At 36.3% G+C, this 25,821-nt stretch overlaps 1 protein-coding gene and 1 pseudogene across 1 annotated transcript; both read right to left on the bottom strand.

Moving 5' to 3' along the window:
* Positions 1-421: 421 nt before the first annotated feature.
* On the bottom strand, positions 422-1,394 carry LOC116889963 (annotated as a pseudogene).
* A 19,528-nt stretch (positions 1,395-20,922) lies between these two features.
* Positions 20,923-21,861, bottom strand: LOC116889962 (olfactory receptor 6C65-like). Its single transcript, XM_032890761.1, has one exon. The coding sequence runs from the start codon at positions 21,859-21,861 to the stop codon at positions 20,923-20,925; it is 939 nt and encodes a 312-aa protein (XP_032746652.1).
* Positions 21,862-25,821: the final 3,960 nt, after the last annotated feature.

Genomic DNA, 25,821 nt, shown 5'->3' with positions numbered 1-25,821 from the left:
GTTCATTTGGAGGAGACTTTTTTTTTTTAGATTCTTTAAATGGGGGTTGTCTGCCTACAAAAAAGAATAATATCCGTTCTGTATTATCTTATAGTAAATGGACTTATAACATACACGTGATTCACAAGGAGGCTCAATGTTTTAATCTTTCCAAAAATATGTATGATGCCATTGACATATGTATTACTTGAGATATATAAATTATAATTTAAAATTATTTCACCCCTGATTTATAATATAATGTATTAATAAAATCATCCCATAATAATCATGCTGAGAAATTCAAAGCAAACATTAAAGTGAATTGAAACATGAGTAAAGTAACTCCATTAAGAGTAGCATACAATTTTATTTCTGAGATGAACTAAAACAAGGATATGTTCATTAGTTTTACGGCTCAACAATTCACTTGTAAGTTATATCAGATAAGCACTTTCAAAGCAAGCTTTCTTCTCACAAGATCCTTAAATGCTTTTCACTTTGTCATTTCTTAAAGTGTACAGAAAAGGATTCAGGATGGGGGCAACAGAGGTGTTGAGCATAGCACCCCATTTGTCAAAGCAACGCCAGCCTTAGCAGATGTTTTCACATACATGAAGATGCAGCTTCCATAAGATATGGAGACAACAAACATGGGTGAGGAACAGGTTGAGAAGGCCTTTTCCCTTTGTATGATTGAGGGATATTTCAAAATAGTTCTGAGAATACAGGTGTAAGAAAGAATTATCAGCATCAGTGTGGTCATAAGTGTGACCAAAGCTAATATGAAGCTCATGAGCTCCAAAGTGCTAGTGTCGTTGCAGGATATTTGCAGCAAAGGGGCAGAGTCACATGTGAAGTGGTCAAAAATAATAGAGTCACAGAAATCTAACTCTAAGCCCATGGCCAGTGGAGGAAAAATTACCCAGAAACCAGCCATGCAGGAGCTGATGATGAGCCAGTGGCAGATTTTGATATTGATAATGATTGTATAGTGCAGGGGCTTGCAAACTGCCACATAGTGATCACAGCACATGGATGCCAGAAGGAAAAACTCTGTTGAGCCAAGGAAGATAAAGAAAAATAGTTGGGCAACACAAGCATTATAGGAGATTGACTTGTCCTTAGGATGCTGACCAAAAACCTAGGGTAACAGAAGTAACTGATTTTTATAAAGAGAAGTTACTAAGGAAGAAATACATGGGGGCCTTCAGGTGGGAATCCAGTAGAATGGGTGCAATGATGCTTAATTTTTCAGTAATGTTCAGCACATTTGTGAGAAACGGAAAAAAGAAAATCAGAACCTGAAGCTCAGGATCGTCTGTCAGACCCAGAAGGATGAAGTCTGTCACTGAAGTTCTGTTCTTTATCTCAGACAGTTTGTCTACAACAAATCTAATTGAGAAAATCCACATAGAAAACATGAATACATGAACATGAGCCACAAAACAAGGATAGATGTGTCTGTCTGTCTGTCTGTCTCTGTCTCTGTCTCTGAGTCTCTCTCTCTCTCTCTCTCTCTCTCTCTCTCTCTCTCTCTCTCTCTCTCTCTGTGTGTGTGTGTGTGTGTGTGTGCATGTGTACCCTTGTGTTGGTCTCACTCTGTCGAACATTTTTCTGAAGATTCATCTTCTATGTTTGAAGCCACATTTTTTTCTCTTTTCATTCTGCCACCATCTGTTACACTTACTGTTGTATAAAACATAGTAGTTCAATGTAAATTCATCTAGTTCTTTAATATTATTATGCCTTTCTTATGTAACCTTTTCTAGAAAACAAAGTTCTTGATCATTGAGAAAATCAGTGATCAGTTTAATTATATACAGAGATAGTCTAAATATCAAACTAGAAAAGTAAGCAGTGTAGCTTCAATATGTATTTTCTTAAGAAAATGATGTCAGTACTTTTGTATTTTAAACAATTAAATCATATCCTCATTCCTTTAAAAATTCCAGTATAAATTTTGTCTTCTTGTATTATAGTAGACTTTCAATTTTTTACCTACATTCTTATTTCTGTAATAAAAAGGTTCTTTCTCATTAAATTCAGCTTTTATGTCAGTTTTGGTTGATGTGTATGAAATTGCTTTAAAAAGTTTTAAAATTTAGTTAGGCACCAAACGGCAAGGAAAGAAAGTATTTTTACATCATATAACAATAATTCATAATTATGACTGATATATAAAGATACTTTAATATAATCTTTAGTACTCTCTTAAATACTTGTATCAGTAATATGAAATTGACTTGTTCCGTGTAAATTACTGATACTAAAAAATTAAGATAATGCACATTTTATATATATATATATATATATATGATATCCACTGTATGCATACACACACACACACACACACACACACACACATGTATGTATGTGAAGATGAGCTATAAATAAACTGCATAAGAGGATAGTAAAAAAAAGCTGAAACATCGAATATAAACAACATGAAAATATTTACCAATGGAACGGACCCGGTCAAACAGCTCCCTGCACACAAATCCAGTGGAAGGGAGAGCTAGAATTTCAGAGGGGCAGACACGCCTGGGAAGCCAGAGGAGTCTACTCTCTGCCCACATTTCTGACTCTAGAGGAAAACGCCTAGTGCCATATGGGCCCCCTGTGCACAAGGACCCAGGAGAAGGAGAGGCAGGCCTTTCTAGTTGCTGCCCTCACAGAGAGCTGAAACCCAGCCCCAAGGAGAGACTTCAGGCCCAAGACCAGAGGTAAGACCAACTTATCTGCTTCAAGTGACCTGCCTGGTTGGCTTAGGACACACAAAGGCAAAATTCCTCTGGGACCAAGCACTTCCATTTTCTAGCTGGTACCTGAACCTTGCTGATCCTGGCCCACAGATCCTGGCTTCCAAACCCTGTGGGAGAGAAAGCTGATGGCCCAGATATGTGGGCAATCCTGAGACTGCAGGGCAGGAGAGATTTCCATTCTGCCCACCTTTTCCCACATCCCTGGCACAAGAGAAAACTGTATAGGGCCTCTGGCCACAGAAAGATAGGGGTAATCAAGCTGCAGGAGCCCTGCAGTCCAGACTGCAACCGGATCTGAACAGACCTGCCAAAGAGCTTCCTGCACCCAAATCCTGTGAGAGGGAAATGTAGACCTTCAGAGGGGCAGACATACCTGTGAAATCAGAGGAGACTACTCTCTGCCCACATTTCTGACTCAAGAGAAAAATGCCTAGTGCCATCTGGGCTCCCTGTGCACAGGGACCAAGGAGAAGGAGGGGCAAGCCCTTCTGGTTCCTGCCCACAGGGACAGCTGATAGCCAGTGGAGAGGAATGACTATACCCATGAAAGCAGAACACTCTGTTCCCATAAATGGATGAAAGAAAACACAAAAGTAGGTCTACAGCATTCCTCACACACAGGCCTACATGAAAGTTAATCAACTGTCAGAAATAGCAAAACAAGGGAAGGAACCTAAGCCACAGAAACCAAGACTGCATGGCATCATCAGAGGCCAATTCTCCCACCAAAGCAAACAATGAATATTCAAACACACCAGAAACGAAAGATCTAGATTTAAAATCATATTTGATCACGATGATATCTTTACATAAGACATAAAGAATTCCATTAGAGAAATGCAGGAAAATACAAGTAAACAAGTAGAAGCCCTTAAAGTGTAAACACAAAAACCTCTTAAAGAATTAAAGAAAAACACAATCAAACAGGTGAAGGAATTGAAAATGGAAAGAGAAACCATAAAGAAAGCACAAAGGGAGACAACCCTGGATATAGAAAACCAAAGGAAGAGAAAAGGAGCCATAGATACAAACATCAGCAACAGAATACAAGAGATAGAAGAATCTCAGAAGCAGAAGATTCCATAGAAATCATCGACACAACTGTCAAAGATAATGTAAAACGGAAAAAAACTACTGGCCCAAAACACAATGAGACACAAAGAAAAGATCAAACAGAGGATAATAAGTATAGAAGAGAGTGAAGACTCTCAATTTAAAGGAGCAGTAAATATCTTCAACAAAATCATAGAAGAAAACTTCCCTAACCTGAAGAAAGAGATCCCCATAAACATACAAGAAGCCTACAGAACTCCAAAGAGATTGTACCAGAAAAGAAACTCCTCCTGTCACATAATAGTCAAAACACCAAATGCCAAAAACAAAGAAAGAATATTAAAGGAAGTAAGGGGAAAAGGTCAAATAACACATAGAGGCAGACCTATCAGTATTACATCAGATTTCTTACCAGAGATTATGAAAGCCAGAAGATCCCGGACAGTTGTCTTACAGACCCTAAGAAAACACAAATGCCAGCCCAGGTTACTATATCCAGCAAAACTCTCAATTAACATAGATGGAGAAACCAAGATATTCCATGACAAAACCAAATTTACACAATATCTTTCTACAAATCCAGCCCTACAAAAGATAATAAATAGTAAAGCCCAACAAAAGGAGGCAAGCTACACCCTAGAAAAAGCAAGAAACTAATTGTATTGCAACAAAACAAAGAGAAGACAAGCACACAAACATAACCATACCTACAAATATGAAGATAATAGAAAGCAATAATCATTATTCTTTAATAATGATTATTATGGAATCATTTTAATATCAATGGATTCAATTCCCCAATAAAAAGACACAGATTAACAAACCAGATACGTAATGAGGTCCCAGCATTTTGCTGCCTACTGGAAACATACCTCAGAGACAAAGACAGACACTACCTCAGAGTAAAAGGCTCGAAAACATCTTTCCAAGCAAATGGTCTGAAGAAGCAAGTGGGGTAGCATTCTAATATCGAGTACAATCCAGTTTGAACCAAAGATCATAAAAAAAAGATAAGGAAAGTCACGTCATAATCATCAAAGAAAAAAAAATCCACCAAGATGAACTCTCAATCCTAAATTTCTATGCTCCAAATACAAGGGCAACTACATAAATAAAAGAAATCTTACTAAAGTTCAAAGCACACATTGCTCCTCACACAATAATAGTAGAGATTTCAACACCCCACTCTCATCAATGGACAGGTCATGGGAACAGAAATTAAACAGAGACATAGATAGACAAACAGAAGTTATGAACCAAAGAGACGTAACAGATACTTATAAAACATTCTATTCTAAAACAAAAGGATATAACTTCTTTTTTTTTTCTTTTCTTTTTTTCGGGGCTGGGGATTGAACCCAGGATCTTGCGCTTCCTAGGCAAGCGCTCTACCACTGAGCCAAATCCCCAACCCCAGGATATAACTTCTTTTCACCACCTCATGGTACTTTCTGTAAAACTGACCATAGAATCGGGAACAAAACAGGCCTCAATAGATACAGAAAGAAAGACATAATCCCATGTGTCCTACCAGACCAACACAGGCTAATTCTGGTCTTCAATAAGAATAAGGAAAGAACACCCACATATACATGAAAGTTGAACAATGCTCTATACAATGATAACCTGGTCAAGCAAGAAATAAATAAAGAAATTAAAGACTTCTTAGAATTTAATGAAAATGAAGGTACAACATACCCAAACTTATGGGACACAATGAAAGCTATGCTAAGAAGAAAACTCATAGTGCATGGAGAAAATAACAAAAGACAACATATATCAACAGTTTGACAGCACACATAAAAACTCTAGAACAAAATGAGGCAAATACACCCAGGAGGAGTAGAAGGCAGGAAATAATCAAACTCAGAGCTGAAATCAACCAAGTAGAAACAAAAAGGACCATACAAAGAATCAACAGAACCAAAAGCTGGTTCTTTGCAAGAATAAACAAGATAGATAAACCCTTAGCCAGACTAACCAGAGGACACAGAGTGTGTCCAAATTAACAAAATCAGAAATGAAAAGGGAGACAAAACAACAAAATAAGAAATTCAAAAAATCATCAGATCCGATTACAAAAGCCTATATTCAACAAAACTTGGAAATCTGGAGGAAATGGACAATTGCCTAGGAGATACCAGGTACTGAAGTTAAATCCAGAACATATAAAATATTTGAACAACCCCATAACTCCTAAAGAAATAGAAGCAGTCATTAAAAGTCTCTCAAGCAAAAAGTGTCCAGGTCCAGATGGGTTCAGTGTAGAATTTTATCACAACTTCATAGAAGACCTCATACCAATACTATCCAAACTATTCCACAAAATTGAAACAGACAGAGCACTACAGAATTCCTTCTATTAAACCACAGTTACTCTCATACCTAAACCAGACAAAGAACCAACAAAGAAAGAGAACTTCAGACCATTTTCCCTTATGAATATCGACACAAAAGTATTCAGTAAAATTCTTGCAAACTGAAACCAAGAACACATAAAAACAATCATCCATCATGATCAAGTAAGCTTTAGTCCAGGCATTCAGGGATGGCTTAGTATACGGAAAACCATCAATGCAATCCACTATATACAAAACTGAACAATAAAAACCACATGATCATTTCATTAGATGCTGAGAAAGCATTTGACAAAATTCAACACACCTTCATGATAAAAGTCCTGGAAAGAACAGGAATTCAAGGCCCAAACCTAAACAGAATAAAAGCCATATAAAGCAAACCAGTAGCGAATATTAAACTAAATCGGGAGAAACTTGAGGTAATCCCAATAAAATCAGAGACTAGATAAAGCTGCCCACTCTCTCCCTACTTATGCAATATAGTTCTCGAGTCCTAGCCAGAACAATCACACAACAAAAGGAGATTAAAGGGATAAAGATTGGAAAGGAAGAAGTGAAAATATCACTATTTGCAGATGCTGTGATAGCATATTAAAGTTCCATCAGAGGACTACCAAACCTGATAAACACCTTCAGCAAAGTGGCTGGGTATAAAATTAACTCAAATAAATCCTTCTTCTATACAAAAAAGAAACAAGCCAAGAAAGAAATTAGGGAAACAACACTCTTTATAATAGACCCAAATAATATAAAATACCTTAGTGTGACTTTTACCAAGCAAGTGAAAGATCTGTATAATAAGAACTTCAAGCCTCTGAAGAAAGAAATTGAAGACCTCAGAAGATGGAAAGATCTCCCATGCTCATGGATTGGCAGGATTAATATAGTAAAAATGGCCATTTTACCAAAAGCTATCTACAGATTCAATGCAATCCCCATCAAAATTCCAATCCAATTCTTCAAAGAGTTAGACAGAACAATTTACAAATTCATCTGGAATAACAAAAAATCCAGGATACCTAAAACAATGATCCTCAACAATAAAAGGACTTCGGGGGAATCAATACCCCTGAACTCAAGCAATATTACAGAGCAATAGTGATAAAAAACCTGAATGGTATTGGTACAGAGACAGACAGATAGACCAATGGAATAGAATTGAAGACCCAGAAATGAACCCACACACCTATGGTTACTTGATTTTTGACAAAGGAGCCAAATCCATCCAATGGAAAAAAGATAGCCTTTTCAGCAAATGGTGCTGGTTCAACTGGAGGTTAGCATGTAGAATAATGCAGATTGATCGATGCTTATCACCCTGTACAAAGCTAAGTCCAAGTGAATCAAGGACCTCCATATCAAACCAGATACACTCAAACTAATAGAAGAAAACGTGGGAAAGAATCTTGAACACATGTGCAGTGGAGAAAATTTCCTGAACAAAACACCAATGCCTTATTCTCTAAGATCAAGAATCGACAAGTGGGATCTCATAAAACTACAAAACTTCTGTAAGGCAAAGGACACTGTTCTTAGGACAAAACGGCAACCAACAGATTGGGAAAAGATGTTATCAATCCTACAACTGATAGAAGGCTTATATCCAAAATATGCGAAGACTGCAGGAAGATATATTTACCCTAGTAAAAAAAATGGTATTCAGAGCTGAACAAAAGAATTCACAGCTGAGGAATTTGAATGGCTGAGAAGTATCTAAAGAAGTGTTGAACATCGTTAGTCATAAGGAAAATGCAAATCAAAACAACCCTGAGATTCCACCTTACACCAGCGAGAATGGTTAAGATCAAAATCTCCGGGGACAGCAGATGCTGGCGAGGATGTGGAGGAAGAGGAACAGTCCCACATTGTTGTTGGGATTGCAGACTGGTACAACCATTCTGGAAATCAGTCTGGAGTTTCCTCAGAAAATTGGATATTGCACTACCTGAGGACCCAGCTATACCTCTCTTGGTCATATCCGAAATTGGTCTAACATACAACAAAGACATATGCTCTCCCATGTTCCTAGCAGGCTTATTTATAATAGCCAGAAGTTGGAAAGAACACAGATGCCCTTCAACAGAGGAATGGATACAGAAAATGTGGTGCATCTACACAATGGAATACTACTCAGCTATCAAAAACAATGACTTTATGAAATTCATAGGCAAATGGATGGAACTGGAAAATATCATCCTGAGTGAGGTAACCCAATCACAGAAAAACACACATGGTATGCACTCATTGATAAGTGGATATTAGCCCAAATGGTCGAATTACACTCGATGCACAGAACACATGAAACTCAAGATGGACGACCAAAATGCAGATGCTCTGTTCCTTCTTTAAAAGGGGAACAAGAATACCATTTGGAGGTGATAGGGAGGCAAAGTTTAGAACATACAATGAAGGAACTCTCATTCAGAGCCTTTCCCATATGTGGCCCATACATATATGGCCACCAAAGTAGATAAGATGGAGGAATCAAAGAAGTGCAGGCTGACAGGAACCATATGTTGATCTCTCCTAAGAGACACATCCTGAATAAGGCAAATACATAGGTGAATGCCAGCAGCAAACCTCTGAACTGAGAATGGGCCACCGTTTAAAAAATCAGAGGAAAGAATGGAAGAGCTGAAGGGTCTTGAGACCCCATATGAACAACAATGCCAACCAACTAGAACTTCCAAGGACTAAACTACAACCCAAAGACTATACATGGACTGGTCCTGGGCTCCAACTGCACAGGTAGCAATTAATAGCCTAGCAAGGGCACCAATGGAAGGGGAAACCCTTGGTCCTGCCAAGTCTGGATCCCTAGTAAATGGAATCTTGGGGAAGGTGGCAGTGGGAGGGGTGGTTGTGGAGGGGAACAAACATATAGAAGCGAAGGGGAGGGGTTGAGGGGATGTTGGCATGGAAACCTGGGAAGGGAATAACATTTGAAATTTAAATAAGAAATACCCAATTTAATAAAGATGGAAAAATCCAATAAAAAAAAGAAAATACTTACCAACTTAAAGCACATGGCATATAATACTATGTTTAATTCTCTTCAACCAAATGCATGTTATGGTCCTGTAGCACAAGTAGAAATCTGCGTTTACATCTCTCCTCCCTCAAAACTGTGTGTCTCCTCACAGCTACCATAATGGTTAATCTCAAGTATGCTGTGAATCATCTTTATGTTTTCCCCAAAATTATCCACTATCTAGGATCCAAACATAGTCCTCAAAATATCTTAAAAAGGCAATTCTATATGAGAATTATATTGTGATAAATGTTTTCAGATTATTCTAATATTTCCCAAAGGGATATTGGCATTAATTTTCTCTAGGAATAAAAAACATAGCACTTATCCTATGTTGACAACATATAACTTCTCTGCTATAGATCATGGAAATGCGTGATTTCTGAGGTAAATAATAATAGGCCACTAGTGAATACAAATAAAATATTACCTCCAGCAATCACATTTAACTGGTTGATTATGTGACCTTCATCCCAGAAGACTGCAGAACTTACTGGTAACTAATCACATAAATAGGAATTTTGAAGAGATTGACTCTAACAACAAAATATGATTATCTTTTCTCATTGGTTTTTCAAAGGATATTGTTGAGACAGACTACGTGGCCTTCTGAGTTATTCCACAGTCTCTAAAACAGTAGTGGGTTTTTAGGCTGTTCCTTTCCTGATAGACTCCTTTTCACAAGCAGCCTGTTCCTCCAGTTTGAGGGTGGAGGAAAATTGTGGCATAGTGACACAGAATATATGCTATCCTTAACACAAGGAAAAATCAGTTTAAAACATAGAAGTAAAGGTACAGTGGATGTCTAAGGAGAAAATGCCGCTGACCTTGAACCTGCTATGTAGCCAAGGATTAGCTTGAAGTTCTTGTCCTCCTACCTACTCCAACCAAAACCTATGATCACAGGCATCACTACTGTGTATTTCCCCACAGTTTTGACATGATAACTTACATATGTTATTATTTGAATGTAGTTGTATCCAATTTTTGCTGCAGAATTTGTGGTAAATGATATATTTTGAAATCCTTTAAGTCTTTTTCCAATTTGTCATCTTTAAAGGCACGCATGACATATCATATCATCAAATTTCCTCAAAATCATATCTTTATTTTTCTATTCTTGATATAATATACTTTTTTATTCCATTAAGACATGTCATGGAATTTGAAAAAATAAGGACCCCTATGTATATCATATGAACAGTAGAATAGTGCTAAGTGAATCATTTCTGCAATCATTTATTGTATATCTGAATGGATTTGTATCTAAGTTTGAAAATCAGACAGTAAAACCCTATGAATAACGTGCATGCACAGCACTGAGAAGCACTAAGAAAACTTTGATCATTTTATTTCATAGCTAAAATACACATTCAAGTTTTCATTTATAATTAACTCTAAAGGTAACTTTTAGTCTCCTAATATAATTGTTGTCTCAGAGGCTTACTACTGAATAACCTCAACTTTTCTAGTTCTTTCTCAACTTTGGCTGGCTGATTTAAGTCAGCTCTTCTGGTTCAAAACTCCTCTCCAAGGTGACCAATTCAAATTGGTTTCTCTTTCAACTTCTGACTAAATTGTTCTGTGTGGCCTCAAACTAATTCTCAATCTGCTCTAATCTTATGGTTCTGTCTCATTCTCTGACTTGGTCTGTCTTCACCTGCAATCCATCTGTTCCAGTACTCTCTTTCCCTCCCTTTTCTCTCTTTCTCTCTCTCTCTCTCTCTCTCTCTCTCTCTCTCTCTCTCTCTCTCTCCCAATCCTCTCTCCCTCTCCCTCTCTTTCTCTCTCCTCCCCAATCTCTGTCTCTCTCTCTGTCTCTCTCTGTCTCTCTCTCTCTCTCTCTCTCTCTCTCTCTCTCTCTTCCCCAATCTCTCTCTCCCAATCTCTCTCTCTCCCCCAATCTCTCTCCCCAATCTCTCTCTCTCTCTCTCTCTCTCTCTCTCTCTCTCTCTCTCTCTCTGTCTTCATCTCTGCCTGTGTTTATTTGTCTGTCTCTCATCTGTCTTTGTGTGTGTGAGAGAGAATGTGTGCTTGTGGATGTGTGGTGACTGTTCTCTTAAGTCACATTTTTTATTGTCTGTTCTCATAAGAGTTGGGTTATCGCATCTCTGACTTATTCTGTCAAATCTTTCTCTGATTCATCACATTGTCAGCCTCTCAATTAGATGTCACTTTCAAATATGGCTTATTTCTTCTATAAACTAACTTCATTTTCATTGCTTGGAATTAAAGGTGTGTACTAAAGACAAGTTCATATTTCATCTAGATCATTCAGGACATGTATGCATTCCAGCTGTATCAAATAGACATAGAATGTCTTTAGTTTTGATCACATGCCAGAACAACCAAGTGGCTGGGTTAAATTTCTCTAAAATTTCTATACAATTAAAATGATGACTTGCTGTGACCTAAAAAGTTTTATAACTTTATACATTATTATTATTGTTATCTTCCTATTTCATAAGCACAAAACTTCAATATATATTTTTACATTATTTCTTAGTGAATATGTGTGTGAATGTGATTCTATGTTTACACCCTCAGGATATGGAAAAAAGAGTACATATTTTAGGAGTCATCTATCTCTTCCACCATAAGGATTCTGGGAATTGAACTTGAATCATCAGTCTCAATGAAAAGAATCTTGACATACTGAGCCATTGCTGACCTATTATACTTTAAAGACAGCACCTTCATTGTCTTCATTATCTTTCTATGAACCCAGAGCTCACTGATTTGACTCAGATATTATTGCTGCTCAGTAATTCCCAGAGACTTGCCTGTCTCTCTATCACTGATAATCATTTTACAAGCACATATCACCATGGGCAGCATTTTTCCATAGGTTCTGAGGATTGAACTCCTGTCCTCATGCTTACATGGGAAACAATTTTTTACCTAAGCTGTGGAAATATATATATTTTTTACTTGTGATTTTTGATTTTATACAAAATGAATTTTATTTGTTAATCTCTGTAGTTCTCAGTGATTTTATATTATTTTTGATATTTCTATGTCCACTAAATAATATGTACTTGTTTTCAGTCATGATTTGAAAACTTGAATGGTGCATACTATGTGTTTGACCTGTCTGTTTAGCACCAGCAGCTGTACTCTTTTTTGGTTAATCCCACATTAAATGGAGTTTTTTAAGCCTTGCATTAGTGGCTTCCTGAGATATATCTTCTTGTACTCCCATTTTATTTATTTGATGTTGAAATTGTATGTCAAAATATAAAGGCATTGAATTAGTGCGGGCAAGTTTGCTGGCATTTCATTTCAAGAGGTGATCTTTTCCAGACCAGATGTGTCAGCCTCTTACAATCTCTTTTTCATGGATTTATATCAAGGACCAGATTTCTGTTCCCAACACTTATGTCCCATGGCTCCTAACTGCTTATGACTCCAGCTCCTGGAATTGGAGCCTTTGAACACCATGAGTGCATGTATATACCCTCATACAGACACAGAATTAAAAATAAAATAAACATATAAAGAAAGGCACACTTACATAGAAGATCATAGTTTCAAGTCATTTTTCCTTATGTACATTTTGAATATCTCATTCTATAGAAAGAAAAAGAAACACACTCTCTCTCTGTGTCTCTCTGTCTCTCTGCCTCTCTGTCTCTCTGTCTCTGTCTCTCTCTCTCTCTCTCTCTCTCACACACACACAGCTGTATTTTATTACAAAACTTTACACAATTTTATAAAATAATTTTTACTATTTATTTAAAATTTGAGAAGAATGTACCCATTGAAGTATTTATGTAAAAATTATGGAACACAAGTTACCTTTTTATAATGCAATTATGTAGTGTGGCAAAACTATAAATAATAATATTCATGATAGGACGGCTTTCATTATAGTTGGCGGACCAATGAACTAAGTGAGTAAGTCCTACCTAGGAAAGAAAGTCTTGCCCTTAATGGGTTGAATGAATTATGATGTCTATTTTTCTTTGCTTTTCTTTCTTTTTGGAGAAATCTGTAAATGCCTTTGCGTCAGAAAAATAAAAGTAACTGGACCTAAGCTTCCCCAGACATATGTAGCACATGTGCAGCTTGGCCTTCTTGTGAGCTCTGAACTGGAGCTGGGACTATCCCAAAAGCTGTTGCCTGTCTGTGGGAATTGTTCTCTATGCTGGGCTGCTTTCTAAGGCCCCAGTGGGAGAGGAAGTACCTAGCCTTGCAGAGACTTGAACTTCCAGGATGGGCCTATACCGAGAGGGGACCCCACCTTCCCAGAGGAGGAGAGCGGGCAGACTGGAGGGAGTCACTAGGAATGGGACAGTGAGCTGGATATAAAGCAAATAAGTAAATAAATTAAATTAAAATGTTTTTAAAAGCAGCTCAAGAGAAGAAAGATTTATTTCACTTATAGGATTTAGTACATAGTGAAAAGGAAAGCATAAAGAGGGGAATCTGAGGCAAGTGGTCACCTTGCATATTTTATCAGAAAACAAAGAACAATGAATGCAGTGTTCACTAGTATCTTCTCCTTATTCATTTTGTGACCGACCCCAGCTCATTAAATGATGCCACCCATATTTAAAATGCATCATCTCACTTAAGATAACCTAATGTGAACAATCTCTCACAAAAATGCTCAGAGATTTGTGTTCAAGATGATTCTAGACACAGTAAGTTGAAAAGCAGTATAAATCACCACACAGTCTTCAATATAAATTTCTCTAAGTGCCTCGTGGCAGTGGTTCATTGAGTGTGGCTATTATTACACATTGCAGTTATATAAAACTATCTGAGTGTTTGATTTTCTGTATATATCCTACCTAATTATAAATGCCTACACAATTGTTCATATAAATGAAGTACTATTTACAAAATTCAATATTAGGTTTAATTTCCCATGTTCATTGAGTCAGTGTGTTATTGTACTTGGGAATATGGCTTGTTGTTTTCAGGTTTCTGGTCTCTTATTGAAAGAATTGAATGAAGGCTCATATACATAGTGAAGAATCAGGGAAACATTTCTCAAGCAATGTGATAGTTGTGATTTCAAAAGAAAGCATTGTCAAATTGGCTGCAGGTCATTTGAATACCAAAGACCCCTCATTATTGTTTGAGGCTCTCTTTTATGAAGTTCAAGAAAAGATGCATGTTGCTTAGGAGCATAGTGGAGTCTTTATTTTAATTGACAGGCTTTTATTGCATAAGCTCTTTGCCCACTGTGAAAATACCTTTCCATAATCCACTTGATTTTACTAACATGTACACCAAATTATTAGCAGGTCTATTATGATAAATATGTAATTTCCCTAAAACGACTTTGAGAGGGCATAGTTTACCTTATTACTCAAGCAGTGAAAGCCTATTCAGGACAAATCATCTCATCTTTCGAGGCTTTGGGAGATTTTCTGGTATATGTAAAGTAAAAATAGAGCACTACAAGCGGTTGCTAAAGGAAGTAACCTATTTAAGTTTTGTCAACCAGGTATACATACATGCTTTATGTAAGTTGAGTTCCTCCACTGCCAACATGTTGATTGCCAGGCTAGGTACACTGATCAGAGAGTGTTGTGTATAAAGAGCATACACTGGGTTTTAGTCAACCAAGAGCATTATGAGAAGAGAGGTGTATAATTAGTCCACTTCAAGTATTGGCCAAATTTCAGGTTCATAAGCCAATCCCTATGCTACCCTGCTGCACCCCAACTCAGTATTTACACTTTTATATATAAAATAAAATTTATAATATACATAGTATAATTCTGCATATCCATATAAATGTAAGCATGCTACAGATTATATCAATGAATCTCTGAAAACTGGAACATGATGAGATTATTGTTAGAAAACTCTATTCACTATTTTATGATTCTCAGATCTGTTTTGCACATAGTTCTTTGAATGACATAAAAATTACACTGGTTACATTGACTTAAAAACCAGAAGAATAGACTTTTCATACCCTGGTGTACTATTTTTTTAACTATGTGTAGTGCTTGTTTATAGGTCTAGAGTACGTGTTTATACTAAACAAACATTTTAAAAATCTACTAATGAGGCTGGGACCCCAACAACAGGATATGCTGCTCCCTGTCCTGGGGAAGGCTTGGGAAAAATCACCCCTCTCCTTGGATCCTTCTCTTCCTAACACCACTCCAAGGAAGGATAAGGTTCATAGGCAGGAAGAGCAGTAGCTTCCTCTTCTTTAAAGAAGGGATTTTTACTAGGAGGATGAGTTTTTTTTTTTTTTTTAGCAAATCTGCACTTATTAATCTTCCTTTTAAAATCCTCTTTTTCTAATTTTCTAATATCTCTTCTTCATTCTCCTTTGAGCTTGAATCCTGATCTGAGTCAGAGTTTTGTAAAGGCCTATGAGAGGCATCATCCTGTGCTACTCCGTATGTTCTTTCTATCTCTGACATTTGTTCCTTTATTTTTGCGATAGGACTCAAGAAAGCTTCCTTGAACAATTACCACAAAGAGTATGTGGTAACAGGAATGCTCTTAGGGCCATCTCTCTGCAGTATTTTTTGCAACTCTGTCTTAACATGTTTCCAATCAGGAATATTAAGTCCTCCTGAATGAACAAACCAAGGAGTAGTCTTTTCTAAAGTTTTAATAAATTCTTTTGCTGTTTTTACTATTATCCCTGTTGCCTGCTGTTTGAGCAGAGCTACTATCTAATCTGCTACCTGTAATGTGGAACTTGAGGTTCCCATGGCGTGACTGTTTTGCTTACTAACTAAATGTACCTTTGATTTGTTGCTGAGCCACTCACCAAATATGTTCTTTTCACTTTGCTGGCTGGCTCCCTGGAATGAACCTCTCAGGGGCTCCTCACTCCACTTGGTGACAACAGTGCAGTCATGGCACTGAGAACCTGGAGAAGGCCTGCGAGATTTACCAGAAGACAGAGACTTGGGAGATTCGTGCTATGAGAATGAAAAGCTTTACTGAGTTTCACAGTATATGTACACCAAGTCCGTTAGGTGGAAAAATCTGGAAGTACAATGGAAAAACAATTTATGTTCTCAGGATAAAATCGGTAACACAGAAATGACAAAAACAAATTTATGTTGTCAGGATAAAAACAGGAATACAGAAATGGAAAAACAAGTTTAGGTTCTCAGGATAAAAACAAGAACTGACTCAATGGTGTTACCACCCATAGGACAAACAGCAAAGGCCAAGACGTTCTTCTCTTAAAAACAGAAGTTTCCACATGCATCAGCAAGTCTCAGCAGGGGTCAAACACTGAGGGAGCCAAGGAGGGTCTGGCACCCAACCACAAGAGACAGCCTCCCCAGGCTCTGTATCCCAATAAGGTGAGTCTCAGTTAAGCACACACTTATTCATGCTTGGGCTCCTCCCCTATCACAGGTCTCTATCTTTTTCTGGAGATACTCCCTATATCCCCTTTTTCTTCCCCAAACCTGACCCTGAACCATCGCTTCCCTCTCAATCCCCTTTACAACCCTGTTTCCTCCCTCCATCTGTCTTCCATAACCATTCCACTCTCCCTTCCAATTGAAATCCAAGCATTCTTGTTGCTCCCTCCTTCCTGCCCAGCATTCTCAGGACTGTGGAATGAAGCATGAACATCCTGAATATTACAGCTAATATATACTTATAAGTACTTACAAACTATGCATGTCCTTTGGGACTGGGATGCTTCATTCAGGATAATATTCTCAAACCCCATTCATTTGTCTCCAAAATTCATAGTTTTTGGTTTTCATAGGTGAATAGTATCCCATTGTATAGATGTACCATGCTTTCTTTAGCTATTCTTCAGTTGAAGGACATTTAAGTTGTATCCAGTTTAGGGCTATTTTCAATAAAGCTGACATGAAAATAGTGGAACAAATATCTTTGTGGTATGGTAAGGCAAATTTGGGTACATTCACAGGAGTGGAATAGATAGGTCTTAAGGTATAACTATTTCAAGTTTTCTGAGAAACAGCCAAATTGATTTCCAAAGTGGTTGTACAAGTTTGCATTCCCACCAGCAATCAAGGAATGTTCCCATTACTCCACACCCTTGCTAGCATGTGCTATCATTGAGTTTTTGTTCTTAGCCATTCTGGTGGGTGTAAGAAAAAAAACCTTAGAGTTACATTGATTTAAATTTCCCTGATGATAAAGGACTTCCAACATTTAAGTGCTCTGAGGCCATTTATGATTCCTCTGTTGACAATTCTCTGTTTAGCTTTCTGTCCCAACTTAAATTAGGTTATTTGGTTTGTTAGTGTTTAACTTCTTGTGTTCTTAAAATATTTTGGTATTAACCCTCTGTCAGATGTAGGGTTGGTGAAGATCCTTTCCTAATATGTAGGTTCCATACTGTCTGAGTGACAGTTTTGCAGTCATAAAGCTTTTGACATAAAGCTTTACAGTTTTATGATGTTCCATTTATCAATTGTTGATCATAGAGCCTGTGCCATTGGCGTTCTGTTCAGGAAATTCGTCCCTGTACCAATGTTTTTAATGGTATTTCCAACTTCTCTTTAATGAAATATAGTACATCTACTTTAATATTGGAGTCCTTGTTCCATTTAGACTTTAGTTTTATGCAGTGTGATAAATATGGACCTATTTCTATTCTTCTACATGTAGACATCCAGTTAGTCCAGCATCATTTATTGAATAAGTTTTCTTTTTCCATTGTGTGGTTTGGGCTTCTTTATCAAAATTCAAGTGTCCATAGGTGTTTAAGTTGATTTCTGGGTCTTTAATTAAATTCTGTTGAATAGTATGTCTATTTCTGTACTAATACCATGCAGTTGTTTTATCAAGCTACTCTGTATTATAGCTTGAGGTCATGAATATTAATTCCTCTCCAAGTTCTTTTGTAGTTCAGGGTGTTTGGCTATCCTAGGTTTATCATTTATTCCATTCAAGTTCTACAAAAATTGTGTTAGAATTTTTATGGGCATTGCAATGAGTCTGTAGATTGCTTTTGGTAAGTTGGTCATTTTTACTATGTTAATCCTACCTATTCTTGATCATGGGAGAGATTTTTAACTTCTGATATCATCTACATTTTTTTTTATCAGAGACTTGAAGTTTTTGGTCATACATGTCTTTCATTTGCTTGGTTCAGGCTTCACAAAGATATTTTATATTATTTGTGGCTATTGTAAGGGTGCTGTTTACCTAATTTCTTTCTATTCCTGTTTAAACTTTGTATAATGGATAGATACTGATTTCTTTGAGTTTATTTTTTATAAAGCTACTTTGTTGAAACTGGACGAGTTTTCTGGTAGAATTTTTGTGGCTGCTTATGTTTATTATCATATCACTTGCAAAGAACAATGCTTTGAGGTCTTCTTTTCCAATTCTATCCCCTTGATCTTTTTTAGTTGTTTTATTGTTCTAGTTAGAAGTTTGAGTACTATATTAAATTAACAGGGAGAGAGTGGACAGACTTGTCCCTGACTTTAATGGAATTGTTTTATGTTTATCTCCATTTAACTTTATGTTAGCACATGGCTTGCTTTATTCCTAATTTCTTTTAACCTGAAGGAGTTTTTTCTTACTTCAAAAGTCTATACTCTACAAAATTGAAAAGTTTTACTGAAATGGATGAATTTTAGAAAGATACCACTTACAAAACTTAAATTTTGATGATGTAAACTATTTAAACTGCCTTATAACTGCTAAAGAAATAGAAGTAGTCACTTTCTATTATATGCTATCAGCAAACTTAATGTGCACATCTATATTCATTGTACTTTATTAAAAACCGACCTGACAAAGAGAAATGTATAGGAGTTTTTGGATGGAAGAAACAGAAGTGAGTGATGATGTAATTATAATTTTAATTATAAAAAAAAGGAAAAGCAAATGAAAAAAGTCTCCTGACCAGCAACAGCCCTGGGCCACATGGTTTTTTGTAATTCTACCAGATTTTGAAATAAGAGCTAATACCAAAATACCTCAAATTATTCCATAAAATAAAAACAGAATGGACACTTCCTAATTCATTCTATGGAGCCACAGGAACCCTGATGCCTAAACCATAGAAAGACTCAACCAAGAAAGAGAACTTTAGACCGATCTTTTTTGTAAACATTGCTGGGAACACAAAAATCATCTTCAGGCATGATCAAGTAGGCTTCATCCCAGGGATGCAAGGATGATTCAATATATCAAAATCCATCAATGTAATTCACTATGTAAACAAATTGAAAGAAAAAATTGCATGATCATCTTATTAAACCCTGAAAAAAGAATCGAAAAAACTTTAGATTTCTATGCTTTTATTTTTGTTTTTGTTCCATATTTCAAAGTTAATTTAGAGGCAAAACAATGAAATTTTTCAGGAAATCCCATGACAGGATTTTTTCCCTTTTTATTGAATATTGTATGTATTTACATTTCTAATACTATCCCCTTTCTGTTCTCTCAATCTCCCCTTCCCCTCCCTCTGCTTCTATGAAGATATTCCCATTACGACACACCCAATCCCAAGTCAACACCCTGGCATGCCCCTACACTGGGGAAACAAGCCTTCACAGCACCAAGGGCTACTTCTCTGATTAATGCCAGACAATGCCATCCTCTGCTACATATGTTACTGGAGCCATTGGTCCCTCCATGTGTACTCAATTGTTGGTGGTTTAGTCCCTGGGAGCTCTGGGGGTTCTTGTTGGTTGATATTATTGCTCTTCCTATGGGGTTGCAAACCCATTCAGCTCCTTCACTCCTTTCTCTAACTGTCCAATGGTTAGCCTTAAGCATACTCATCTGTAGAAGTAAGGCTCTGACAGAGGCCCTCAGAAGATAGCTATATCAGGTTCCTGTCAGCATGTGATTCTTGGCATCCACAAGTGTCTGAATTTGGTGGTTGCATATGGGATGGATCACCAGGTGGGAAAGTCTCTGGATAACCTTGTCTTCAATCTCTGCTCCATTCTTTTTCCCTATAATATAGGGAAATCCTATATTATATCCTCCTCTGAGGATTTTGTTCCCCTTCTAAGAAGGACTGAAGCATCCACATTTTGACGTTTCTTCCTCTTGAACTTCATACATGGTCTGTGAATTGTTTCTTGTGTATTCTGAGCTTTTGGTCTAATAACCACTTATCAGTGAATTCATTCCCAAACTATATATGGTCTTTTGTAACTGGGTTACCTCATTCAAAATTAGCCTAATCTGTACACTCAATAAATTCTTTCCCAAGACTTCACAGTGTTCTGATTGACTAACCCAAGGACTAAATTTTTTTCTTGATGAAATCTCATCTTTATTAGAAATAACAACACTACTACAGGCAAAATGAAATTGAGTATATTTTTCTTCCCAGTTCAAGCCCAAACAGCTAACAAACCCATATCATTTTAATGGTTATTATTTCCTAGGTTGTGACTAAAGAATTAGGCAATGTACTCAAAGTTCTAATCAATAGGCTAGAAAATCACAGGAAAATAAAAAATATATAAGAAAATGCACTTGAATGTAGACTATCTAATGGAAGAGAGCTTTAAAGTAACTGTGCATTATTTAGGTAGTTATTTAGTTTGGCTCCCATTCACCACACTTCTAGTGGTATATTTCCTTTCTCTTACAGTATCTTCACTCACTGAAGTACTATTTAATTTACTTCCCTATTGTGTTGGCTGTTTTCTAGTTACTAGGAGCAACCTTTATAAGAGCTTGAACTTGTATGCTTTATTTATTGCTGGATGTCTACTACCTAGAAAGAAGCTATGCATTGGTGGATTATTTGTGATTTCAGTTAAAGATTTCAGAAAACTCAGTGCTTCTTTGATGGCAGTAATTTTTTTACGAAGTCCTTGAATGCCTGCTTGACTTGCTGGTTTCTTAAGGTATAAATGAAAGGATTCAGCATGGGAGCTACAGAGGTGTTGAGCATGGCAACTCCTTTACTTAGCACCACACCATCTCTGGCAGATGTTTTTACATACATAAAAATGCAGCTTCCATATGAAATGGAAACTACAATCATGTGAGAGGAACAAGTGGAAAAGGCCTTTTTCCTTTGCTCTGCAGAGGGTATCTTCAGAATTGCTCTAAGAATGAGTGTATAGGACAGAATTACCAAAGCCAAAGTTACTATGAGAGTAAATACTGCTAAGAAAAATGCCATCAGCTCTAGAATCTTTGTATCGGTGCAAGCAATCTGCAGCATGGGAGAAGAGTCACAAGCGAAGTGATCAATGATATTAGAATCACAGAACTCCAGCTGAATTCCCATGATAACTGGGGGGAAAACGATGAGGAATCCAGCTGACCAAGAGGCAATTACAAGTTGATTGCACACTTTGTTGCTAATGATAGTTGTATAGTGCAGAGGTTTGCAGATGGCCACATAACGATCATAAGACATTGCAGCCAGTAGAAAAAATTCTGTCGCTCCAAGAAAGATCAAAAAGAATACTTGAGCCATGCAGGCATTATAGGAAATAGCTTTGTTCCCTGTAGCAATGCTGATCAGAAATCTCGGAATGCATACTGTTGTAAATAAAATTTCTAAGAAGGAAAAATTTCTGAGAAAGAAATACATGGGAGTTTTCAAGAGAATGTTTGACAGTGTCAGAGTAATGATGGTCATGTTTCCACTTACACTTAGTAAGTATGTGGTCAGCAAAAAGAAGAATATCAAAATTTGTAACTCTGGGTCATCTGTAAGTCCCAGAAGAATAAATTCTGTGACTGCAGTCTTATTTGGCATAGCTAAGGTCTGAATTTGGGTTGTTCTGTGAAAAAAAAAGAAACAATGTTAATTCAAAGTCGTTTGATAAATTTTCAGTTATGGTCATAATGCTCTCACTTTCCAAAAACAAAGTTTGTACTTAATGCCTTGGGAAATGGTGAAAGAGCTATCCATTAAAATTAAAAGTTCATGTTGTGTTCTGAGAAGGAAAAAATTAGTTTCATTGTGGTTGAGAAAGATTAAATAATCAAAATGTATAAATTATAATTTGACCACCATCACTATAATATACAATTTATGATTGTCACTAGAAAGCCTACCTTGAGCCAAATTCAATCTTTTTTATTCTCACAATAAGACATACTGATCTAATCTTCTTTAACCTCCTACCTGAGATCCATGAGAGATTCTAGACAGTGGCTTCATACTCATAACAATCCTTGGTGTTTTTGTTTTGGTTCTATGACAGAGTCTGGCTGAGTCAACTATAGTTCAGAACTTATTAGACAGCTCAAATTAATTTAAACTTTGATAGTCCTCCCTTGTGCTGGGCTTACATGAGGGCACAACTACATTCAGCATCCTAAATTATTAAGTCTCAAGTTCATAGAAAACTTTAAACAGAAAATACTATGTGGAGGGAAACTGACTGAAATATTTCATATTTTATCATCATACAAAATCACCCTATTAGCCACTCTGTGAAATTAATACAAACACAATATTATCATGTAATAAGGAGCCAGGTCAATGTATCAGGGCTAAATATAATACCAGTAAGCTTTTGCATGTCAGACTTTCTCAAGTTCTGCTCTGAAAATGAATATGGTGATAAATTTATTGTTTTTAAAAAACTGCGACAAGAAAAGAAAATTTACTATAAGGAACACAAAAGTATATGAATAATATAATAAGTTAGCATAAAATATAGTAATTTTAATTACTGTTGAAAATATCAATATATTCTTCAGTCTATGCCAATAATCATCCTACAATGTTCTATCTAAAAGCCCAAGGTCACATACCAGGGTCTACAGATAGAGTAGCGTTCCTGTTTGTACTCTACTTTTTCATATCAAGTATTCCAATGTTCAAAATAGACAAACATTGTATTTGATGCAGGAAATAATAAAGTTCATAACTAAATAATAACTTTGCAACCTACTAATGCCAGTGCCAGTATTTTGTAGTTTACTTCAGTTCTCTGGTCTCAGATATGCTTCTATGCATCAAGGCTTGCAAGTTTATCAATTTTAACAAATTTTTGCACCACTAATGTGACATTTCCTAATAAAATGAGAGCCTTCGGTATTAGAATTTCAATCTACTTAACCTCTGAAAGATTGTTTTTGCAAAAACATGCATGTACTGCTATCAGTTCTAAGAAGCAAGAATTCCACTTTGTGATTCTCAGGTAACCTATGAAAGGACTCTGAGTTAGTGAAATGCAAACAAGATGCAAAAGGCATTGAAATCGCTTCCTGTGTTCTCTTCTCATTCTCATTCGGGCTGTTTTAGTAATATCATTGAGGTTTACCTGAGAAAATGAGTTTGACTCTTTTCTGTGGGAGTTGTCAGAATAAGGGAAGACATAGGCAGAAAAAAGTTATAAAATTTAACAAAATGGCCTCACAGTATGTATCAAAAGCACTTATTGTAAATAGTTCTAATTTAGGAAGATGAGTAACATTATTAACAAAGACAAAATATACTTACCTTTATGTTTATCTGGACATTATTTAAATCTAGTTTTCTTATTATTTGAAATTTAGTTTTAAAAAACAATGATTCAAGTAGGCAGAGATTGTTTCATTTTTAAAATAAATTGGCCAAATTGAGTATTTTTGTCTGGCAACTCCCTTAACAACATGTAAATATTTTTACTAGATTCTGCTTGTGAAAGCCTAATTCTCAATCCAAATTCTGATCTGTAAGAATAAGAAATATCTGAACATCATATGTCATTGGTTGCATAACTTTTCTAATATTGTTCACCAATGTATATATTTTAAAACATTTTGTAAAAAGCTGCATGATATGTTTGTGAATATGTTGTTAGAAGAGTTTGTCTAGGAGGAAAACATAGTAGACAAATCCCCAGAGACAGAAAACCTAGTATGTTTACAGTTAATTAATGTGGGCAACATTTTAATAAAATTCCTTTGAGAGCCATTAGTTACTGGAAGATGTAGAATTCTATGAAAAATGCCAGGCATTCTAAGAAACAAAGGGAAAGGCTGATGAAACAATTATTGCTGGCTGTGTAATTATTTCAAATTTTACTTCCAATTACTCTGTGTGTTTTAGAATGGGCTTTTTTGCTTTGGTCTTGGTTTTTAGCTTTGTTGTTGTTGTTGTTGTGGTTGTTATTGCTATTGTTGTTGTTACTGTTGTTTTGGTTCCCATATAAATATTGAGAATTTTTTTCAAATTATCTTGAACTGCATTGGAAATTTGATGGAAATTGCATCAAATTTCTGCAGTAAGCTTTTGGTAAAATAACCATTTTTGCAACATTAATCACCCCAAAATTGAGCATAAGAATACTTTCCATCTTCTGGTATTTCTTCAGCTTCTTTGTCTTAAAGTTCTCATTACATAAGTATTTCTTTTCCTTTGTGAGATTTATTCCAAGATATTTGAGGTATTAGTAGTGGGATCATTTCCCTGATTTATATATAAGTTTTACTGGATATATATAAGTTTTATTGTATTCCTCACCACAAATAGGACATCTATATAACTATACTGTCCCTGTCTCCACTGCCACCCAAAGCTCAGTAACCATCATGGAATAGGGGACAGAAAACGTGTAAGAGCCAGAGGTCAGGAAAGACAAAAATAAAATTGTGGACATGGCAGGACTGCAGCATCCATAAACTTTGACTGTTACACAAGACTTGCACAAATTCAAGACAATCAACCTTATAGCTAAAAGGGAGAAGGCCAGAACTCTCTGCCTTTAGTTGAGGAGCTATTGACAGCTGATTGCTTATAATAGGACAGGCAGGTTTCTTCGATGATGTGGTCCTTAGTAGGTTGACCATGCTTCAGTTGAGAGTAACACACTCATGAATATAGGGGAATCAAAAATTGGAGTCCTGGGATTATTTCTTAAAAGGGGAAACAAGATAGGCAGGGTGATGAATATAGGGAAAGTTAGAGGGGGTGGATATGAATACAATCAAAATATATTATCAACATGTATAAAATTCAAATAATTAATAAAGTATTTTAAAGGAAACTAACTTTGAAATGCTATGATAAAATCTAATACTTTTTAACTAATTTAAAAATTAGAATGTCTGTATCTATGCCGTCCCCTCAAGGCTCAAAATCTATGAGTAAGATAAGGTGAAAAGATTGTAAGTGCCAGAGGTGATAGGTGTCTCCAAGGAAACAGTGTCTCCCAGACACATGAGGAGAGACTGTGACAGAACAGGCAGGACATGCACAGGCTCAAGGGAGATAGGGTCCTAGCAATAAGTGGGGGAAGGAGGCTTGGGTTTTGTCCCCTGTTTGTAATTACTTGGGAAGGATGACATTTTTGTGTGTGTATGTGTTTCTAGTTTTTGTTCGTTTGTTAAGAGAGAAATAAAGAACATAAAATTGGAGATCAGAAGATTCTCAGAGATATTAAATTAGGGAAAATACGATTAAAACATATTGTGTTATAAAATTTAATGAAAAATTAAAATGGTTAACATTTTTCATTAAAATTTAATGCCCTTCATAAAACAGGAAACAAAACAAAAAATACCATTATATTCTTATTAAATAATAAGAATTTTGCCACATGTACTTCTGACGTCTTTCATCAACAGACCAAGGAATAAAGACTTCACTTCCCAGTAACTCAGCTTCCTCAGTCACTGAGTTTACAGCTTCAAGTACATTCTAAAATCATTCGTAGATAGCTGTTTGACCATTAATTATGCTCTATGGTCTTTCCACTTCTACAACACTAAATTACATACA

This window comes from Rattus rattus, chromosome 1 (assembly GCF_011064425.1).
Source record: "Rattus rattus isolate New Zealand chromosome 1, Rrattus_CSIRO_v1, whole genome shotgun sequence".
Lineage (NCBI taxonomy): Eukaryota > Metazoa > Chordata > Mammalia > Rodentia > Muridae > Rattus > Rattus rattus.
Note: the sequence above shows the minus strand (reverse complement) of the source record. Positions and strands in the feature narration are given on the sequence as shown.